The sequence below is a fragment of the Pelecanus crispus genome, chromosome 1, assembly GCF_030463565.1.
Source record: "Pelecanus crispus isolate bPelCri1 chromosome 1, bPelCri1.pri, whole genome shotgun sequence".
NCBI classification, from domain to species: domain Eukaryota; kingdom Metazoa; phylum Chordata; class Aves; order Pelecaniformes; family Pelecanidae; genus Pelecanus; species Pelecanus crispus.
Window position 1 is genome coordinate 223388509 of NC_134643.1, and position 22670 is coordinate 223411178.

General features: G+C 44.5%; 1 protein-coding gene across 1 annotated transcript in view; it reads left to right on the forward strand.

The window, feature by feature from the left end:
• Positions 1-2674: 2674 nt before the first annotated feature.
• The window catches only part of PAK1 (p21 (RAC1) activated kinase 1), a 46003-nt gene continuing 26007 nt past the window's right edge, over positions 2675-22670 (forward strand). Inside the window, exons 1-2 of the mRNA XM_075727577.1 lie at positions 2675-2704; positions 17771-17981. Of these exons, the coding sequence (XP_075583692.1) occupies positions 17792-17981 (190 nt within the window). The 5' untranslated portion in view covers positions 2675-2704; positions 17771-17791. The remainder of the gene's footprint in view (positions 2705-17770; positions 17982-22670) is intronic.

Below are 22670 nucleotides of genomic sequence, written 5' to 3' on the forward strand. Positions count from 1 at the left end.
TCAGGGGATACGTTCAGCTCGGGCTATACTTAACTAAGCAAATATGGACCAGATAAGAGTGTGGAGTGGGGATGGGAAAGACCATCAACCAGTAGCAGACTGGTCCTGAGTATCCATGCTGTTGCATCTGGGCGCAAAAGCGCCGTGTGGGCAGCAGCTGGCTCTCGGACCTTGGTGCTTCCTGGCTGTAAACCCATCCGCCTTGTCCCAGGTCGCGCTGGGCGTGGCAGTAGTTATTCTAGGGTTGTTCTGGAGGTATCTGTGGGAGAAGATGACAGTTTGGGAGGTGGTGCTGGAAAGAGGTTCTACAAAAGCATCTGTCTATTGGTAGTGTTACTTATCTAATCACTAATAACAGCAGGGAACCAAATGTGGGGGATTATTGCACAACTTCAGTGATGTCCTGGATGCAACTGCTTTGTGGGTTTTTTTGCTTTTAAAAGGCTGGTTTGTTTGGCACTGAGTAGCTTTTGGAGATGTGTTTTTAGCCATGGTACTTTTAAAGTCAGCATGCTAAAAACCCTGTTAATGTGGAATTGCAAGAATATGTGCATATGCAGACACGTAGTGGTGGAATTCGATTGTTACAAAATGCACCCTTGGAAACCTCAACTCAGTGTTGTCAGCAGGTCCTTCACATTTTGCCAATTTTCAGAAGCTGTCAGGTAGTACTGTGTGGGAAGTGTTACAGGGCATTATGGGATAAATCCCAAAATCCTAATTCGGGCCAAACTCCCACTGTTTTCAGTGGGTGGCTTGCTGGCATTAAGGCCAAGTACCCCTTAGCTATCACAGATGACCTTTCTGTCTTTCTAAAGTCAAGGAGACTGAGAATTGGTGCCTGTATCTTGTATTACAGATCAAACTGCAGGATTTCAGCCCTTAAAATGAATACATGCGCTTGGATTTGTGAACAAGAAGTTGGATAAATAAAAACATTTCCAGTAACTGTTCTTTAGATTCTCAGTAATGCTGGTGAAGTGCCAGAGATCTGGAAACAGAAATTAGCTGGTGATTTAGAGCAGTGCTTAAAGATGACTCTCATTCTGTAGGGCAAATGCCAATGTTCTGAAAACTCTGCTTTTCACAAATGGAGAAAATATAGCCACTTGTATTTTAAAATGAAAACTTCAGATTCTTTCAAAATATCAGCACAAATTTATTGGAACATTGTTTGTTCTGATAATTGGGTTTTTTTAAGGAAAATGTTTCTATGAAGTGCCTGCAACTTCTGTCAGGATATTGCTTTCCAGTAAGAGATACTGAATTGCATATATTTTAGAAGTTGATAGTTTGGAAGTAGATACCTGAAGGTCCTGACAGTCACCAAATAGTTGAGATCATATGTTGTTCTGGCCTCTTCTGGCTGTGCAAGAAAGAGGAAAATGTTTTGTTTGTGTTGGCAACACTCAAAAAACCAAAACAATATCCCACAGTAAAAGAAAAAAAAAAAGGAAAAGGCCCCAAATGCTTTAAAAAAATGTTGCTCTGCACTCCTTGCCGGGCAGGAAGTCTTCTCAGGCAAAGTAAGAGCTCCTTTCCTTGACTTGAGTGGAGCATCATCACTAATGTCTGCCTGAACCTGTCTTGGCGTCAGCCTTGAGCGTTGTGCAAGGGCAGCCTGTGAACTTGCTCAGCTGCAGTTGAGGCTCTGAAGCCCACGCTGTGTTTTCTTCCTTCCCCACTTCCCCTTAGGGGGTCTCTGCCTATTCATACTTCAAACTAGGGAGGGCTCTTCTGTCCCATCATCTGGGCTCCAAGGGGGAGGAAGGGTTTTCCCACCTTTCCAGGCCCCCCTTTACCCACTGCCATTGAGTTTACCATCAGGATTGCATACACAGTTCTCTTTATCTTTTTTTTTTTTTTTTTTTTTTAAACTGGGAATGTGTTTCCTGTGGTAACTGAAGTTGCAGAAGCACCTGGAAGGGATTTTTTTTCATGCTGCGTGCTCTGTAACTACCTCAGTTGCCTTTCCTTTAAAGAGGTGATAGACTGATTGGAGGAGGGCAGAGCAAACAAGAAGTACTCGCACTTTTTTTCCCCCCTCTCTCCTGCCTCCAAGATCACACAAAAGGTCTGTGTGAGAACTGGGACAAGAGCTTGCATCTCCCAAGTACCAGGACTGTACTCCATACATTAAAACTCAAAATGAGGGTCTTGTAGTACTGATCCCAACTCTTTCACTTGAGCAGAAGCTCAAGGTTGTCACTTACAACCGCTTTTAATTTGCCTTCATCACTAAACTGGGGCCTTGGATGCTGTTGATTAAAAACACTTAGTTCAGATAAGTAGTTCGAATGATGTTGCGTATCTCTCCTTTAGAGCCTCCCCACCACTTTTTGTGGCTTGTAATTGCAGAATTGGTAAGGTTGGCAGGAACCTCTGTGGACAGTCTAGTCCAACCCCCCACTTAAAGTGGTGGCAGCTGGAACAGTTTGCCCAGGGGCATGTCCAGAGGGACTTTGAGCACCCCCAAGGATGGAAACTCCATGATTTTTCCAGGCAACCTGTTCTGTGGTTTGGTTCGCTCCCCAGGAAAAAGGGGGTTGGGTTTGTTTTTTTTGTTTTGGTTTAGTTTTTTCCCCCCCTCCTTCTTACATTTAAATGGAATTTCCTGTGTTTCAGCTTGTGCCCATTGCCTCTTGTCCTGTTGCTGGATACCCCCAAGAAGAGCCTGGTTTCATCTTCTTTGCATCCCCATCAGGTATTTATGCACATGATAAGATTCCCCCAAGCTTTACCTTCTGCAGGCTGAACAGTCCCAGCTCTCTCAGCCTCTCCATGTATGCCAGATGCTCCAGTCCCTTAATCATCTTCGTGGCCCTTTGCTGGACTCTCTCCAGTATGTCCACGTCTCTCTCGTACTGGGGAGGCGAGCACCTGACCCAGTGCTCCAGATGTGTCTCGCCAGCCCTGAGCAGAGGGGAGGGATCACCTCCCCTGACCCGCTTGCAGCGTCATTCCTAATGCAGCCCAGATGCTGTTCACCTTCGTTGCTGCAAAGGCGCTTTGGAGGCTCCTGGTCAACTTGATGTCCACCAGGACTTCCAGGTCTTTCTCTGCACAGCTGCTTTTCCGACGGTTGGCTCCCAGTCTGTGCTGGTACCTGGGGTTATTCCTCCTGAGTGCCAGGGCTTTGCATTTTCCTTTGCTGAACTTCACAAGCTTGGTGTTGGCCCAGTTCTCCAGCCTGTCCATATCCCTCTGAGTGGTAGCACACCCATCTGGTCTGTCAGGCACCCCTCCCACTCTGTGCCATCACCCATAATCTTTCCTTTATGAAGAATCCAGAGCCCTATGTGAAGTGTTTAATGAATCAAATCTCTCAACAGTTCTTGAAAGTACATTGTCTGATTTTTCCCCAGTGAACAGCAGAGATGAGGTAACTTCCCTAGCACTAAAAGAACATTAAATACTTGCCTTGTAGTGAAGGGACTTCATCATTATTATTTAAGACTTTAATTCCTTGAATCTCTGATACTTCCTGCAATACTGGCTCATGCCCTGTGCTAACACCGTAGCAACCTTCTGTGAGTGTCACTATATAATGTCGATTGTTGGCCAAAAGCTGGACAAGGAGTGCTTTCTAGGGTAGGAAATCCATGGGGTTGGTAGGAAAGCACAGTAGAATGAGAGAAAAATCCTATTGTAGGATGATTCCCCCCCCCCCCCCCCTTAACTGTGTCCCAGAGGAAATAGGGGCATCGACTGAAATTTTCTCAATGCTTTATCTATATGCCCCTCCCCCAAAACCAACACCCTAGGCACAGTCTAAACCTCTGGGCTAACAGATGGTGTTGAGAGGGGGAGGGAGGGGGAACAATTTGCATCTAAATAGCTGAAATAAAAAAGGGTCATGTCCCACAGACCAGCCCCACTCACCTGCTGTTTAAATCCCCCTGAGAAACAGGCAAATGCGCTTAGTTTTTTAACGTCTGCATCAGCTGTACTTAGTCTCTGAAGCGTTCTGCCCTAGATCCAGCCCGTGTATCTTGCTGGATGGATTGTGTTCTGGCCCCAAAACGATGAACTCTTTTAAGGATTTAGTTCTTTGAATGTGGTTGACAGCTGTGTCACTTTTGTTCAGCCCTCCCATCAGAGTGACTGCTGCTGTTGGCTGTCGTAATTAGTGCAAGCACTAATGGTATAGAAAAGGTTCAAACCAAATATAACCTCTTCCGTCAACTTCATACCCACGTGGCCGCGCAAGTCAGACGTGCTCTGGCCGCATGGTCCTGTGGCCTCACGCCGCTGTATTCTGCACTGGGTTTGTGTGTGTGGGTGAGATGGGGTTTGGCCCTAGTGACCACCAAGCTGCAGCCGTGCTTAATCCTGCGTACGTGCAAAGCCAAGTCGCTGTGGCTTTCTGACTGTGTACTGTAACAATTTGCCAGGTTAAACTAAGACCTTGCTGCTTTGTAATGATCTTCTCCTTGCGTGTAAAGGTCTAAAAGTTGTTCTAGCTGTTGCTCATTTGGGGGTAGGGAGGAGAAAAGAAACACTCACCCACCACTTCTACATATTCGTGGCGAATGCTCTGGGTTTACCCCCTGTCCTAGCAGCAGGGAGTGAGCTTTTGTCTCTTAGGGCAGACTTTCTCAAAGTTTATGGCTGTGGAAAGCCTGTAATAAGGAGAATCTTCCCACTTCATCATAATCACATGCACTATTGACACACTGAAACCATCCTACCTGATGGTTTTTGAGGGATGCAGCAGTGGTGGAGACAAGAGGGCTTCACAGCTGAAGTTCAGTCTTACTACTAAATATCAGGATGAGTGAAACCTGTTTCTACCCACCAGTTCCTTGGACTTCTACACTCAAATGCTAAAAATAAATAGCGTAAAGATATTCCAAGTGGTTCAGGAACTTCATTAGTTATGTCTCTTGGCATCTTTTCCACCTCCCAATAAGCCAGAGGCATTTGGAGTTTGAGTTCAGCAGACCTGAGGACTCAGCAGGATAAGGGGTGGTGAAGGAGATGGCTGGGGACCCACCACTGTCTTCTGTGTGGTGACCTGGTAGAACAAAACTTCTGCAGAGGAGAATTTCTATTTCTGGAATTGGAAGACCTTGAATCTCCTCTTTCTTCAGCACAAGCCTGAAGGGAAATTGTGAGGTTAACTTTTTCTGAGCTGCTCAGCCCTCCCTCCCACAAGTGCCTTGGAAGAGGAAATGGGCTCAAGAAGTGTCTCCGTTTTCTTTTCTCATTTAATTCCTAAGCGTATTTCAATGTAGTGTGTGGTAGTGGCTGAATAACCTGTATGCGTGAGGTTAACATGGATTTGGGCAGCAACCTTGTTTATATGCCTCTGGGGAGTTGGTTTATTTATTTTTTAAATTAATATGGATTCCAGTTAGTAGAAACAAGATCCAATGTATACATACTTACAGAAGTAACTAGGCAATGTGTAATGCCAAATTATATGAATTCAGAGCTGTCTATTGTGCTTTATAACTTTTTACAGCTCTTTTTTTTTTTTATTAGTACTTTATATCACTTGAGGATAATTATGTTTTATAAATGGTCATACGATGCATACTTACTGTCCAGGAGTAAACAAAATAGGTGAGTTACTTGGGTGGTGCAAGTTATATACACATGTGCACACATACGTGTGTGTATATATGTATACGTGTATATACATATGTTTATACATGCACACTCTCTACTGTACTACGTACTCTGCCTCTGCCCTTCTCCTTCTGCCATCTTCTCTTGGACCCCAGTTCAGTGACACTCACAGGGAACTGGCTCTGGCAGCTGTTCTGGCTTGGGCTGCTGCTGTCTCCTACGGATAAAATGCTTGTTATGCAGCAGGGCCCCACAGAGCATGTGAGAGCAAATCCAGAAATGAAGGATGATTTTTGAAACAGTTCTCTGTCTTTTTTTTTTTTTTTTAATAAAATCACATAAATTGTGCAGCTGTAGAAGAGACGCATGTTACCTTTTGACAAAGGAGGCGAAGGGTGGAAATGTGAGGAAATAAGAGGTGCCCTTTGAGGTGATGTTTGCAGGTAGCGGGGTGAAGAACAGGAAAATTGTATTTATTGGCCTGAGTTGTATGCTTCTTTTATTTTATTGTTTTTCTTTTCATTTTTTTAAGTGGCTTAGCAAGTGGCTGACTGACATTGGAACATTTATTTCTCTATCTTCCTGGGCTCTCCCATTGGGAGAGGAACTCGTACAGAAAGGACCATTCTGGTAGTTTTCAGTGGTTTTTCAATCACTTTCTGGGTGCAGAACTAAAAGATTAAAAAAAGATGTGCTGTATTGGAACCATGCCTAAAGCAATCCTCGGGATAATAGGATTATTTGACTGATTTTAATTAAAATAGAATTCTAACTAGATTGTTTTGAGCATACATTCAGCTCTGGTTTGTTGTTACTGGTCTAATTGCCTCCTAAATTAGAGATACCAATATTCTAATTCACCCTCTCCCTCTGAGGACACTGACATTAAGAGAGAGTGTGAAATGTTATGTAAATTATATAGAGGCATGCAAGATAGAAAATGGTCTTCAAAGGCATTAGCCAAAACTTAGGAACTTAGGTCTTCTCGTTACCTGTGATGTCTTAACAGAGAGTATGATGGATTGGTATTTTTCTGCATTTATTTATTTATTTCTCTGTCCTGACAGGTCTTTTAAACGCTTAGAAGTGTAGTCTGAGAAAAATGCCAATAATCACAGCCTTTGAGGAAGGAGCAGTTAATGAATCTCCCAGGAAATATCCAGAGTACAGATCCTCTGTGGGGTAGAGAAGGTTAGGAGCCAGCGGAGCAGGGACAGGAGACAGTACATCATCTCGGATCTAAGACAGAAGCCGTCTGCTGGTAACATAAGATATTAAAATGACAGACTCGGGGGCTGGTTTGCTCCGGGCTGCTTCTTGAGAGCCCATTTCAAAAAATCATGGTTTGGGATTTGTCCACTTCTATTTGAGATATCTCCATTCAGCTTTGTCAGAACAAAAGCGTTAGGTTTTTGCAGATTTTTAATTGTATTAAGGATTGAAACCCTCAGGGGAAGTTTCACCTATGGGGACATAAATTCAAACCATGTTAGGAGCTTAAAGAATATACATAAGGCTCAAATCCAAATTACATTTTTAAAGTTAAAAGGGACCTAGCCCAATGGCAAGCCACAAATTTGGACATGTGTTTTATAATATTTTAATAGAGCAACAGAGAGAGGCTTTAGTTAAAGTAGAATGTTTAAGCTCCTCAGATAAAACTAGATATACAGCGAAGAGTGTTCACAGAAAAACAGCAGTTATTTCCAGCCTGAAGTGACTTTTCTTAAAAATAAAAGCAGCCAAACATGCGTATCTTGGGAGGCTGTGAATCAGCACCTGCAAATACCAGCAGTATGAGAATAACCAGGAATGGAGGAAAACTCAGCCCAAAGGAAAAGACTGGAAAGAAAGAGTGGAAGGAGCAACCTCATACTTGCAAAGGAGACAGTTCACTTAAGCCGTCAGATCATTCTCTGTTCTGGATTGCTTTGCAGGATCTCCTTTCCTGCAGCCAGCATACTTCACTTCACCGCATCCCTCTGCAAGGAGTGCAAGAACAGGGAAGGGGGAGTTAGCGCAGGTTGTGCCGCAGTGGGTGCACAAATGTGAGCTTCGGTAAAGGGGGAGGCAGCACTTACATGAGGCAGGGTGTAAATGCTGTAAAGTGGATGGGGCAAAATCGGTTTGGGAAGTGCAGCCCCATGCATTCCTCCTGGGTATGCTCAGGGACCAGCAACGAGATTTCTTGTGGGGTGTGAAATAGCTGTTTCGAAAACTGACTGCCCAGTTCGTATCTGAGTTTTGTAGCAAACAGAGCTGTTGCTGTAAAGGTGAGAGGTGAAATTGTAGCATGTGAGCTACGGAGTTTAAAATATGTTATTTTACACTCTCTTGCCTTGGATTTACAATAGGCGAGAGAGAGGGAGTGTGGGCAGGTGACCTGGGGTGAATGCTGAAATGAGAATTGGTTTGAGTGCCTGAACACTGAGGAAGCTTTAGGGTTATGGGTAGGTAGCAGGAACCTCTATGAGAGTGTGCTGGTAATGAACATCCTTGAATCTTAATTATTAGAATTAAGGAAGGATGATCAGAAAACTCTGCATCTTGATCTGCTGCATGCTGTGCCCTCATAGGGAGGCTAATTCACATGCTGATGACCTTAGCTGTGGGGCTTCAACAAGGTGACTTACAGCCATGGGAGGGAATGCTGTACTGAACAAAATGCCTTGACTCATATGGCTTCCTAGAACATCAGTCTTGGGTTGTTGTCTTCATTTTGGAAATTTGGTGAGTTTTGGCTAGCACTTAGAAAAGGTCCAGCACTGTCTATAGAGCTTAGCTGCTCAGTAGTGACCATAAAATGATTTTTAGCATTTCAAGTACAGAGGGGAGATGCAACCAACCTGAGAAAGCAGTCTTGAGATGAATAAAACATGCATACCGGCAGTCCATCCATCAGTGAAATCCAAATTCTGCTGAATTTGCAGTTCATATTGTTGCTAATTTTATCATGTAGATGCTCGTCCACTGGGAATTGGATTGAAAGAAGCAAGTAGCTTGCTGCAGATGCTGACAGGGCTGTGTATAGGATCTCGATCACTCTCTGCTGGATTGGGTTTTGTGGCTGCAGCTGATGTCGCTGCTTCATGAGAAAGAATGAGTTTTAAGCAGGTAGCAGTGCAGATCCATGCGTCCTCCTTAAAGCTGCTTGGGTAATCGTACCAAGAGCACAGGATAAGATGATCCATGCCCCAGAGAGACTTGCATAAAGATGTTGAGGAAAACCTTGCCTACTATTTCTGGTCCTGTTATTAACTCCTACTCCTAATTATATAGTGCCTTAAAATGGGCCTGCTATTGTAATTCCTTTTATTCAATGGAGTAAAAATAGTTCACTTGGCTCATGGGCTTTATTTAACTGAGCGCTAATGCAGAGTTGTGTCGTAATATATTGCAGAAACAGCAGCTCCTTTGTACCAGTCCTATAGAGCTTTCTTTTCTCTACTGACATACAGTAAGTACGACTGGGATCCGAGTAAATGATGTGATAAAAGGCCTGATGGCAAAAGCCTCCTAAAAACAAACTGCTGCTCATTAAATTAAACGATGATGGTTCTTAATGGACTAGTGAATGTGCTGCAGTCCATTTGGTACAAGTAAGGAAGTCTAGGAACGTGAGACCTTGCCACAGTATAATCACTATGCTTACTTCTGTACGTACTGGGATTATAAAGTAGATACAATAGGGCGTTTTGCTAGATGGCGTATCATTATAAACACAGAGCTGATGCTCTACCAGCAGAAGAGGCGCTACTGTGAAACCTCAATTAGGTGGAAACCCTGAGCTACCTTAGGCTTTTTCATTTTGCCTTTTAAATTAACTGCTTTTAGAGCATTACATGTATCATAATTGAAGGAGTAATCATTGCAAACTCGAAGCAGATTTATGTGCAGTTCTCAAATTGTTTGTCTTTACTGATGCTAAATTAGCTCTTTCAGTTCTGGGTGTTTGACCGTGTTTTCCTTGTCTTAATTCAGTTTGTCTGCAAAAAGCTCATGTTTGATGCAGAGCTCATTCTGTCTTGGGAAAATTATTCATTCTTCCTCTTTCCCCAGCTTTGAAGAAGAACCAAAACTTTAACGAAGCCATGTGAAACTGAAGCAATCTTTGCGATTTCTTTTAATTGAAAACTACTGCCCGGATGAAAATCCTGGCTAGCAGTTAAGGGAATGCGACAGCTTTGCCAGTCATTACATAAATACTACGGAGCACAGGGCTTCCTACTGTCATTAGCCGCAGTGAGCACAATGGAGCTATACACAGGAGCAAGCGCTACTCTGATGATAAATGTTTGCATTTCCAATTAGCGCTGAACGGTTGCGGCATTTCCCCCTCAGTCTAATTGAGGATCTTGGATGGCTTCATCAGCTAAAGATGCTCGTGTTGTCTTGCTCTTTAGCTTCCCAGTGAGAAAAGAGTTGGATGAGTTTTGCTCTTAAGAACATCAGTTTCCTCTTTGCAGGTCTCTGTCTTGGTGTCTCTTCTCCTCAGAAAAACTCATCTTTTACAGGTTAATGCAAACTTTCTGCTCTTTACATACTGTGGCTTTTGGCGAACCACTGCATGATGGTGTCCTCTGGGCGTGTGGGATGTTGTTGACTTGACCTGACAATGTTCTAGTTTTCTGACATACTTCTTACCCCTGCCTCCATTGCTAAATGGCAAACGTCGAATCTCTGTGCTTAACAAGGTGCATACATACAGGCTGCGTTTTTGTAAATACCTATGTGTATTTCAAACATGAATACGTTGTATTGGGAATTATTCCACATTAGGGGATAGCGGGGCTTAATTCTGAGCCCTGTGCTCTATGTTCATCTTCTGGATTGGAAACTTTTGAATGGAAAAATGATTAAAGATTTGGCTGCTTTTAGTTGCTGTTGCTGCTAATGTGCAGTTTGGACCTGGAGCCAAGTAACTTAGGTGGAGAGTAGCGAAGGTGTGTTTAACTGTGCGTGAGAATATATTTTCTTTATGCTGCGTCTAGTCATTTCCTCTGGAACACAGATTTCCTCCAGGAAACCTGCCTATATGGGCTTTGGGTATGCTTTAACATAAGAAACCTTTATTTTTACCAGCCTGCTTAGCAAGCTCTGACTCCAGTCACTACTTCGACTTGTGCGGTTGAAGCCCTGCCTTCCTGTGAGCAAAAGTGGAACCAGAGCCAAGGCTGCTCTGTACCGTGCTGGAAAAGGGAGCCTGTCCTGACATCTGCAACAGCGAACTTGCTTGTTCAGGCATGTAGCTGGGGGAGGGGAGACAGCACTTCTGGAGATGAGGAAATAAGGAGGATGATTTGTGGGCTGAGAAGTTTTAAAAATGATACTCTTGGTTCCTTCTGTCTCAACTTGGATTTTCTTTTTTTTTTTTCTGTTTTTTCCTTTCCTTTTTTTTTTTTTTTTGTTAAATATGGATGCAATTTATTTCTCTTGGGCTGTTTAAAAGTGCTGTTAGAATGGGGTAAGTGCTCGGTCAAAACGAGCAGGCTGTTGCCTGGGGATGGGAACAGCTGGAGCTGGTCTCTGGAGCTGGTCTCTGCAGCTCTCAAAGCTTGAGCACAAGTAAGGTGAGTTCATCGTGTGCTCCTGGTACTTGGGCATAGCTGGCATTGACTGCGAAATGGTTATTGTTTGACACTGCCAGTTATTCGTGAAACAACCAAAGCTAAATTGAAGCATGGCAATTTAAGCTGGCGTTGCCTCTGCAGTTTTGGATTCAAGCCTAATCTGGTGGAAAGGGCTTGACCTGCCTCAGCACTACTGAAACTCCTGTGTGTCTGGGTTACTGTCACAGCGGTCGTGCATGGGCCCACACCATGGAGGCTGGCAAAAGCTGGTCCTTGACTATTTAAAACAAAACAGAAAGAAGCTTCCTTAACTTGAGTGAAAGGAGAACTCTGCTCTGTTGCTAGGAATCGAGCAGTTAAAATTAGTCTGTTCTTCTTTAGAAGCATGTCTGTGCGGTGGGTTAGCACATATATCAGCCCAAGAAGAGATTTTGCAGCTCTCCTGCCCAGAAGCAGTACCCGCTGTGGTGGTGTCCGTGTCTTCCTGCAAAATACAGGCTGGGGAATCCCACCCTGCAGCTCTTGCATTTAGCCCAAACAGTTAGGGTTGAATTAAAGGCTTTTTTTACTAGGGCCCTCCAGTCTTTTGGCTTTTAAAATTCCAAGCCATGGAGTCCTCCAGCATTCCTGTTGAGTTGTAACTGGTCAGTCATCCTTTATGTCTAGCGCTATGAAAGTAACGCTGGCAGTGGAGCAAGACTGCAACCAGTAGTTGGCCATCGGCCATGAGAGCGTGTCTCCCTCCCCCTCTTCACACCCACCCACTCTGGCTGTAGTGGTGGATACATTCTCTTCTAAATATGCATGTATCTTTACTGGTTATTGTTTCATTTAATTTAGCGATTTCATCTGCATCTCTAGGTGTTGGCAGCACCTGCAGGGGTCTAACAGGTAAATTCTGAAGATAGATGAGCAAACTCACTGGTGTTTTGTAATTCTTTATTAGAATTTTATGAAAACCTGTTTTTGTTTTGTTTTGGGGTTTTTTTCAATTCACATGTAAATGTTGGGTCTGGGCTGATGCACTGATGGCCCTTGACTTCTTTTTGTTTAATTGGCACACTTGCACAGCACTCAGAGGTGCAGTGACTGGCTGGGGAGACAGCTAGATGCTATAGTTACTGTAGTTACTGTATTTTTTTAATCACCTCTCAATGTGACGATCTGTCCTCCCTCAGGGTGTGCATATTGCTGCTGCCCTTTTCTGTGACAGTATGTGTCCCAGATCCCATCCACTTTCGGGTGGAAGGAAAGGACACCTCTTGCCTCTTTTTCAGGTGGCACGTGTGGGGTGCCTCTCCTTCAGTGTAAGACTGTGTTTGAGACTTAGTCCCACGTAAAGGAATAAGGAAAAAATGAATGTCTTTTAATCGTGTGTCGAAACTCTGCTGTTAATTTTCTGCTGGGATTTGGGTGAAAGCGTGGCATATGGAGAGGGAATCTGCTGCTTGCAATGTGTTTGAACGGAGCAGGGGACAGCCCCTGCTCCTTCCCACCAGGGCAGTGCAAGGAGGAAGAAGGAGATTTTAACTGTGTGTCTGCACGAGCAATCTCTAGCCATGGCATGGAAGGGTGCAGGGGTACTGGTGCAGGGGTAAAACACTTGCTCTGATCAGGATCAACTCAATTAAAGGTCAAGGCCTCCTGCCTTTTTTGTGGGCAAGACACCCTTTCCTCACCCTGGCAACAGCAGAAAAATAGCATCTTGGAAAACCATGAGATTTCCTTCTGGTAGTAGGCAGAGAGGGAAAAACAGTTGCTGAGCATCTCCCTCCCCCCTCTCTTGTTTAATATCATTTATTCATCTGTAAGTTGTAGTGAGTAACTTACAGCTACTGTCTTGCCAGACTGCATGAATTATAGATGGCTCTTTTATGAGTTTTCGTGTTGACTCCAGCAATTAGTATGCGTTGGACATAGTTATCTTTATGGCATCTACTGTAGCGTAGGTTTCAGCTCCTCTGACTTTTTAATTGCTTTCTGTTTTAGCAATCAGTCATCTGCCTGTCTTGCTAAGGAATGCAAAGAAAACACAACCAGCTTGATAGAAACTTACAGTTCAGTGTGGAGCATCAGGTTTGAAATGATGTGGTTTACCAGAAGGAAAATTGACATAAATAGAGGATCTTTGTTCTCTCTTTTTGGTTTGGTGTTTTTTTTTTTTCTTTCTTTCTTTTCCTTTTGTGTGTGTTACACACAGTAGTGCCAGAAGGCTCCGCATATGTTGGGGTCCCACTCTGCTAGATGAACAGCTCAGGAGCCTGTGCCTGTATTACAGGAAAGCTACAGGCATAAACCTCATGATTTTGAGCCATCTACATCTACTTAACGCAGATCAGCAGACCTGCGTGGATTTTTACACGTCTGCGTACTTTCAACTCTCGGACGCTGCTGTTGGCACCTCTGGGTGCCATCTTCTGTGCAGTACCTCCGCTTGCTCTGTCTTGAACTGCCAAGTGGTTTCCTGAGTCTCTTCTCCCCTTGTGCATGGTTGTCTATCACTCCTTCCTGTCTGCAGAAGTGTTTCGTAGGTGTGAAAGGAGGGTTTGTCAGGTCTGCTGTCCGACTCTGTTGAGGCTGGGGGTAATATAATTTAGCTAATGGGCTTCAAAAGTTGATAGGGAGGGGCAGGGAGCATTTGAAGGCCACTGTAACTTGACTTACGGCAGTCACAGGTTGCAGTACGTAATAAAACTTTTTATAAGTACTGTGTGCTGAAACAGCTTGAACTTTCAGCACTCCCAAATGACTGCAAAAACAATAGTTGTACATCGTGGCTATAGCTTCCTAGTGGTGTCTGTGGGGTTTGGTTTGAGTGCTGGTATTTTAATACATATAGTAGTTGAGAATAATTGTGTCTGCAGCTGAAATGTATTCTCTCATCTCACTCCGGTTGAAAAGTTCATTGCTTCCAGTGTTCACTTAATCATACTGTGGAAACATAAGATGAATTTCTCAAAGCAGAGTTGTGCTGGTGTGAAGAAGGAAGTAACTCGGTCCGGTGACGCTTTGCATTCCTGTTAGGATGGATTGCGCGGAGCAGAGTGACTCACTGCAGTGGCGTAGCGCTGATGTTATTGCCGGCTGGTGAAGCAATTGCCTGGTGCTCTGAATTTGAGCAGGCTCTACGCAAGGGGGGTTGTTTAAAGTCTGCTTACATGTGAATTGGCAGATTATTTTAGGAAGAAGAGAATTTGCACAGTCAGCTAGGCTATGGTGAGGGAGGTGGCCACCCTCTGTAAGCGCTCGGTATGGCTCCGTGCTCTGGGCTCTCAGCTGTGCTGTAAAGCCCTGGAGAGGTGGGTGTAATTCTGTCAGGATGGGGTTTCATCCACATACTTGGAAGCCAACAGAAGTTGAAAGTATAACGATGTTGAGTTTGGAGATAGACTGTGTCTGTATCACAGCGGGAGGGCTCATGTAAGCAGGTTTTTGGTATTCCCTTTAAATAAGTAGTGGGAAAAGGCTTTTGGGAACCCTCTGGGATAGTGCCGCTATTACAGCGCATAACTTTTGTAGAGCCAGTCTCTCAGTTTTGTGGGTTGAAGGATTTCTCTCACCCCCTATCTCCGAACAGCTCTTGTAACAAAGATCTGTTTACTCTGTCCCCTGCTTAGTCCCCTGCCCCTGACAGCAGGTAGCAAGAAATAGCTCTTGTAACTCCAAACATAAGACTTTGATGAGGAGAAAGGTCTGGGACCTTGAGCGATGGAGAAGACAGGAGAAGGTGTACTGTAGGCTTTGCCCGCATGAAAGTTGCAGTTAGCAAATAGGTGTAAAACATATTGTTTGTTAAACTATGTAACTTCTCAGCAGTTACTTGCTCATTTAGGCGATAATGTAAGATAAATGAGCTTATATTGCCAGTGTTTCTAGCCCTGCAGTAAAACAGTATTTCACTTGTGCTCTATCCTTTCTGACTGAGGGATTTTGAAAAAAAAACCCCTTATATTGAAGAAACTGTGAGCAGATGCCCCTGGGGTTTTGCACTGGTGGAACTGAGTAAGGATGCTTGACATCCAGAGGTTTTTCTTATGTTTTCACAGTCCTTTTTTTTTTTTTTTTTGCTTATGTTCTTTTTCCTTCCCCCAGCACTAGGCCAACCTCTACCTGTAATCTGGGGGGGTTTCTTCCTCTTCTTACTTCTTTTTCTCCAGCGTGGAGCCACATGCTGCTCTGTTCTCTTCCCTGTACCGCCCTTCGGTCTGATGCTGCATCCATTCTGCAATACAGTAAACTTTACTCTGTCCCCTGCTTAGTCCCCTGCCCCTGACAGCAGGTAGCAAGCACCGATTCTCACCTACTCACCTCTCTGCCCGGTGGGAGAGGGACCCAGCAATGAGGCAGCCTCCGCTGCCATCTCAGCCATGCCTGCAGCTCCAGGAAGTCTGGCCAGTGGCGGAATCTTTGGCTGCACCTTTATTCAAACCCCTGTGGGGATAAACTGGGGTGTTATAGCAGCAAATGTGGTGCCCACTCCTGGGGAGGGCCGTTTGGCAGGCACAGAGCTGCTAACATTCATTTTCCTTCTGCTTCCCTATTTGCAGCATATTCCTAGGACCCTCCCAGCAATTTGCTTTCTCATGGTTAAATAAGCATCAATGCAAAGAATGCAGCTCTTACGTGGCACTTCTGCTTATGTCGTTTTAAATGCTTTAGTTGTGCCAGTTCAGTACCAGCCACTGACACTGCGATGTGCAAAGCCTGTCAGTGAGGCCTCAGTATTTTCATGTTGCACAAGATATGTGTGCAGCAGTGGCTGCCAAATTTACCAGTTGGGTTTTAGTTTAGACTTTTTTCCACTGCTTAGACAGGGGGAGTAGTCATTTGCACCACTTCATGGCTGGCGCTCCAGCTGTCACTTAGTTCTGCTCCGTTTTATACTGGAGAATGGCATGAGGCTGAAGCACGAGTGATGGGAGATGTACAGGGCGCATGCCACAACACACCCAGACACATGCACAGCTGATTTCCCCCCACCCCTCCAAAACGCCCGAACTGTCCCACCGTTAAAATCAAGACCCCAAATGCTAGTCTGTCATTTAAAATTCCGTTGCACAGTTGTATTGGGAAGAAGCAGGGCTGGGGTCACACCTCTTCCAAAGTTCCCTGTGTGCGAAAGCTTGTCCAAAGCCTTCCGGGCTGCGCAATACTGCCAGCCTTCCCGTTTAAGAGCAAGCATGAAGAAACTGGGTACCAAATAAGTAGAGGAGAAGGTGGAGCTGCAGACCAGCCATGGCTTGGTAGGCCACAGCTAGGGAACTGCTGCTTTCAGCAAAGTCTAACATGTTGCAGCAGAGTGCCTTCCGCGGGCAGCACTTGCCATTCTTAACTCCTGCAGCTGCGAGAGCAGTGTGCCCTGCATCCAAAGCTTTCCAGTGAACGCTGAGCCATCAGTAGCTTGGCCAAAGAAGACTTTGAAGACTGGCAGGGCAGTGTCGTGTGGTCATAAGACCGTCGTGTGGTTGTGGGATCTGTTTGGAGTGTGGCTCTGAGTCCAGCCTATGGAACAGCAGCTCCCTGGAAGCCAGGAGCGATCTCAGCTTTGCAACTGGACTTCTCACTTGCGGAGAGCAGACTGCTTTTGACTTTCTGCCACCCAATAATTCTCCCCGAGTGAAACATCTTCCTTTACTGCTTGTGAAATTCGTAAAGCTGTTGAACTGCTTTTTCCACCCAAACAGAAACTGTTCAAGCATTGGGTTTTGTTCTGCAGTTAGCTCCCAACTTTCTTTTAGGAACATAATGCAGATGAATTCCAGTTTCCAGAAGGATCTCACTGCAGCCAGGCTGTGTCTGGAGTAACGCTGATCTCATTTGGGTGGAACAAGCTAGTTGTTGCAGAATAATCTATTACCCTGTTCCAAAGCTTCTGTCTTTAAATCCGCACAGCAGGGATTATTTACTTAAGGATTTATGTGTGTGTTGGGGATCTAGTTTTGTTTGACCCTTCCAACAGAACAAAATGCAGTCAACTTTCCGGTGCTTTGAATCGCTCCTGAAGCGTGCCGCTACTGCAGAAAGGCCGGGTCTGGCTTGGGAGCAGCGAGGGCTGCGGCACTGTGTCTGAGATGATGTGGGTACTGCTCTGCGGCTTCCCGGACATCTCTGCCTCTGAACCAGTTCAGCAGCTTTTTAGCAAAGGAGCCTGAGCGGCTGCATCGAAACTCTTCGAGTGCAAACTTCAGTCTTTCTGCATTATGCTGTGCTGGAGACTGATACGAACGTTTTGATGTGGTTTTTAGTGGGACTAGCATGGATCTGAGAGGTCTTACTAGCTCAACAACTTGGCTCCTCTCTGGTATCTCTGCTGTTTGCTACCTTGTATTTACCACTTTGCCTCCCCACCCTACACTTCTGTGCCATGGTTTGCTTGAGAATTGGCTGTATCCTGAAAGAGGCTTTTCATGATAATCAATAACTCAAATGCTTGAACGTAGTCTTGTTAACAGAAAAAATTTGGAGCTTGAGTACAATTTATTGCACTGACACTTGGTCTGTGTTGCTCTGAGGTTACAGCCTAGTCTGCAAATACCTTCTTGTGTTTTATTTGACGGTGTGTGATTCTAGTTTACAAAAAAGAAATTCTTATTCCTTTTTATTTCTTTTATTTTTCCCATTCGTAGTAACGGCCTCCCCAACTGAAGATGTCTAACAATGGAGTTGAAACAGAAGACAAGCCGCCTGCTCCTCCGATGAGAAATACCAGCACTATGATTGGATCGGGAAGCAAAGATGCTGGGACCTTAAACCATGGCTCAAAACCTTTGCCTCCCAACCCGGAAGAAAAGAAAAGGAAGGACCGATTTTACCGATCTATTTTACCAGGAGATAAAAGTACAGTATTTTGTCTCTTCTTATAAACCTCCCATCTGAATGTTGCTCTGAATGACCTTATTTAGGCACCTGATGCTTAGTAATGGTTTGGGTTTTAGAAAATGATGTGTGTGTGTGTTTCCTGCACAACTGTCTTGGTCATTTTATACACTTTATACATAAGGTGAAGGCTGTAGATCTGTTTTTTCTAATGATTAATCCTGCCGCATTTAATCCATCCCACTTACTCTGTTTTGTGCCTTCCTCCCCCCCCTTAAATGATGAGTACAATGTCCCTGGATACTGGGAGTAGCTCTGTCACTTCCCAGCCTGACTTGTCCTTAATGGTCTTGAAAAACATAAATTTTTGTACCAATTACAAGCTGGCCATTTAAAGCTGGCATTGGCAATTCCTTTGGTAGGGAGTGCGGGGAGGTCTTTTGCCTGTTTGTTGTTTTAAGCAGCAGATAATTTGAGTTAAGCATGACTAACAGGCCATCTCCTGCCAGGCCGGTCATATGTTACTGCATGGTCACTTGCTCTGTTCTAGTGTTTGGGTCAGGCATTGTCTACTTGCTGTTAAGAATAATCTGTTACTGCAAATTCTTGCACATTTCTGGAGAACTGAAGGAGTTTTCCCCTGTTGTAGGGACTGTAACAGATGGAAATGGAGATAGGAACTGTGAACTGTACATGAAATTCCAATTTTTAAGATCAGGATATTTCAAAAGATTCATATGAGAGAGAGGTTTTTAAAGTGATGTAAGGAAAAAAAAAATCTCCATCCCCTAATATGAGCTGGTTTCTTTTTATATCTGACCTATTTTTTTTGAGTTCCTCTTTCTAATACATGAGCTTTTTGTAGAGTTTGCATTGCAGTGGTAACTGGACACTGGATAACTAAAGTCAAGCCTAGGTATCCTCAACTTCCTGGGCTTTGGGAGGGAGGCTGCCTCCTTAATTTTTGTTAGCGAAAAGTCTAATCGGAGTGATACTTCTGCTAATTTAAATAAGCAAGATCTAGGTTCATTTTCTACAAAATATTGCCGGGTTCATTGTTATTATATATGATACCTTCGACAACTTTGGATTGTCTTACAAACATGGATTTTTAATTCTGCAATCCAGAAACCCATGAACTCCATGTTAAAAGTTTGCCAGATCTTGGTTAGAACTTGCCATTATGGGTATTAATTCTAAATTGCTGCAGGATTTTTGTGTCTGCTTACTTAAGGGAGTGGGTTTTTTAAATCTCTAGGCTTAGCAGTTGCAGAGACAAAGAAATCACCTGAAATTTATAAGAAAGTAAAAGAAATACAACCTGAAATGCTAGTTTGAACTGGATTTTAAAGGAGAGCTGCAAAAGTGAATGATTCAGGTAAAATCAGCAGACAGGCTGCCACTGATTTGAAGATGCCTGCGTTTACTGAAGATTGGCCAACATGGCAGATGCTTCGAGGCATGAGAGATTTTTGTTTAGCCAAGCCCAACAGAGCCTTCTGTTGCGATACACCTGCCCAAAAGACAATGGTTGCTTCTGTCCTCTTATTCCTGTCGAGCAAAAAATACCTTTAACACTGTCACCTTCACTTCAGATAGATTGATTGATTTTCATCTTATGAAAACTTCTAATCTCATGATGACAATTAAATTCCCCATGCCTCCTGCTTCTTAAATGTTAATGAAATTCCCAGGTATTCAGACAGTCTCTTTGGTTTGTGCCTGAAATAATTTGGGTGTTGTTTTTTAGTTTGGCTGGACTACACTGGGAGTTGGTTTCCATTCAGTTAGAGGAATGTAATTTTGGGCAAATCCAGGTGATCCTTACCCAGGGAAGCCAGTAAGTTGTGCTTAACCTCTGCTGGGGTTGCAAAGAGCCTGCAAAGATCTGAAATGCTTGGCGGTTAATTTTGCCAGTAAATATGGACATGGGCTTTTATGCTGTAGCCTGAGAGCTGCTGAAGTTGATGCTGTCAATCCCTTCAGAAAAGTGGTAGGTCTTTCCTCTGGGCAGGGAACAGTACCAAAGCAGGCACTTTACGAAGGATGGGTGGGAAAGATGGTGAAGGGGTTGTGCTTTATGCAAAGGTACAGCTCAAACACACGGAGTCCTGCTGTGGAGCAGGTGACAGACCTGTTGAGAGCTTGTGGGCCCAGATCAGAGGGGAGGCCAACAAAGGGGGACATCTTGAGGGCATGTTTTATAGGTTGCTGGGTCAAGAAGGGCAGTTCTAGCTGAAGGCACTTTGGAAACGGTCTTTTGCATTGCGCTACCCCTGTGTGTGAACAGAGCCATGGTGTAAAGGACACACGGGGCTTAAATCCTGAGCCTCGTACATGTTTGCACACTTCCGTTGAGCTATGTCCCCTTGCCGGGCTGCTCTGGAGGTGTTGTGCTCTGCCTGCAAAATTTAGGATATAATTTATAGTCCTGATTTCCTCTGTCCCAGCCTAAACCCCAAAACTGGTATTTAAAAAACCTGTCAGCTTAATACTGGGTGGGTCCAAGCCAAATGGATGCAGAACTTTCATGACTTGTTGCTTTCAACAGCACTTGTGAAGTTTCTTGGGCTCAGGGCTCTTCACTGTCCTAGCTGAGGGTATGAATTTGGCTTGAATGTGGCCTATTTAGCTCCTCTGAGCTTTGCTGAGCTCAGCTGCAGCTTCGCACAGAGGCAGGGTTTTTTTACCTACAAGGTGACAGTTTGCAGTGGCCGGGAGCCCTTTCCGTGGTGACGGGGGGAGCGTTTTACTCAATCTTACTGGTGGAGAAGACCTTTCTCACCTCTGTATGCTTCAGGATGGGCTCATGGGCTTACTTCACAGTGGGACATCGTGCTTCCTAGTTGCAGCTCAAGTTGCCAGAGGAAACTTTATGGGTGGCTCTTGTAACAGCGTCAAATGCGTAAGGTTTTGAATGAGAAGGTGGTAAGGTGTTTGTGGGAATAAAGCACTTGGTGGTAGGTAGGCCTTCTTAATCTAAGATATGATTTCCCTCTTATTTATCTTTTTGATTTAAGATTCTTCAAGGCTTTTTGACTCATTGCAAGGATAATATAATCTTTGTAGATGGGGATTAAGTGTTTAGCAAGATTGGGAGTGCCCGTCTCTAGTTCTTTTTGTCTTATGCCTCCTGTTATGACATAAATATCTGCTACAAAAAGCAATTATGTTATTAATGGTTTATTATGTTTAGGCTTTTAGATCTGTCAGATTTTGGATCAAAAGCTTCTGAAGTTCATTGTCCTCAGACTGCTGGAGGAAGATCTCTGAATTCATGTGCCAGCTTCATGTGTGTTCACATGATGGTGAAAGCAGTCTGGGCGCTATAAAACCCTGAGTGTGGCAGGCAGGCAGATTTTAAAAAGTGTACAGAGCAATTACGGTTTCACCCGCTGTAATGTTACTGCAAAGGCAAAGTGATTTTACTGTGAGTTTATGGTAGCTGTCCCAGAGAGTTGTTGAGAGTCAGGGAAAATGCAAAGAGCTGAGAAGCTGTAGGAAGTGGTTGCAGGCAACTAAGATAACTGGGAGAACGTGAACTGCTTCGGGAGTACGAAAACAACATAAGCCATAAATGCAGAAAAATCTCGTCCTGTTTCTATATTGCAGTGTAGCCATACTGAAACTCTACCTGTGTTGAACATGAACAGAGAGCTGGAGAGTTGACGTGACAGAGGAGGCCATTACGTTATTTAATCAGTCCCTCCAGAACTGTTTTTGCTGCTCTGTGTAGCTGAGGCTCGTTCAGGCCATCGTCTCCTGCTTTGGCTAAGTTAGCAGTCAGCAGTCATCTCAGTTTGCTGCTTGAATGGATACTGGAATGGTTGGTTGCAGAGAAGGTTGTTGGGATTTGGGTGTGTGGCAGGGAGCTCAGGCTGTCTGAATGTAGAAATAAAAAAACCCACTTCAATCACTTGTATTAACATCTGGAGAGCAACTTAATACCCTTTAGGTTTTTTAGGGATATGTTCAGATCTACTGTGGCAGTCGTCCTGGACCCCGTGTGTGGGTGTGCATCACCCGTGCAGCACTCCTGCACAGTGGTGCCAGTGCAGTTGCCCTCTTCTTCCTCACCTGGGTGATGGGCTTCTAGGCTGAGCTGACACCCTACTCTTTGGCTTGGAGAAATGGACTGATCCTGTAGACAGGCCTATAGAATACGGTGCCTCTGGTAGCTCGCTCTGCATCTCTTTTCCTCTTGCTTTCCATCCACCGCTAATACTTGCAGCTTTTTCTGTATACCTGCTGGATGCAGCTGCTTGTTCCTTCTTTGTCAGCCTTCCGTGCTGCAGATGCTCACCATCTGCTAACCAGCAGCTGCTGCTGTCTCCTTCTAGCTCCCCCCTCTGCGATGGCTCCTCCAGCATGGCAGCTTTCTCTCCTCTTTCCCCTTGGCAACTCCGTCACTCTTCTGCAATTCAGCTTCCCCCATCCCCTTTGTTTGAAAGAGGGATCGAAAACAATCTGTTCCATCTTCATGTCCCAAATGGAGCATCTGATCCTTTTCTTTCTCCAAAATTACTCTGTGCAACAGTAACTCTGTAATGACGCAGAGAACAGTGCCAGAGCTGGCACTGAAGGACACAGGACTCGGTCCTTTAGGGGAAGGTCTGACCATCTCTACGCAACTAACCACCAGCAGTGTCTTAAATAATTGCAATACTGAGCGTTAGCCTCACAGGTTTCTGAAATACTTGGGTTTGGCAT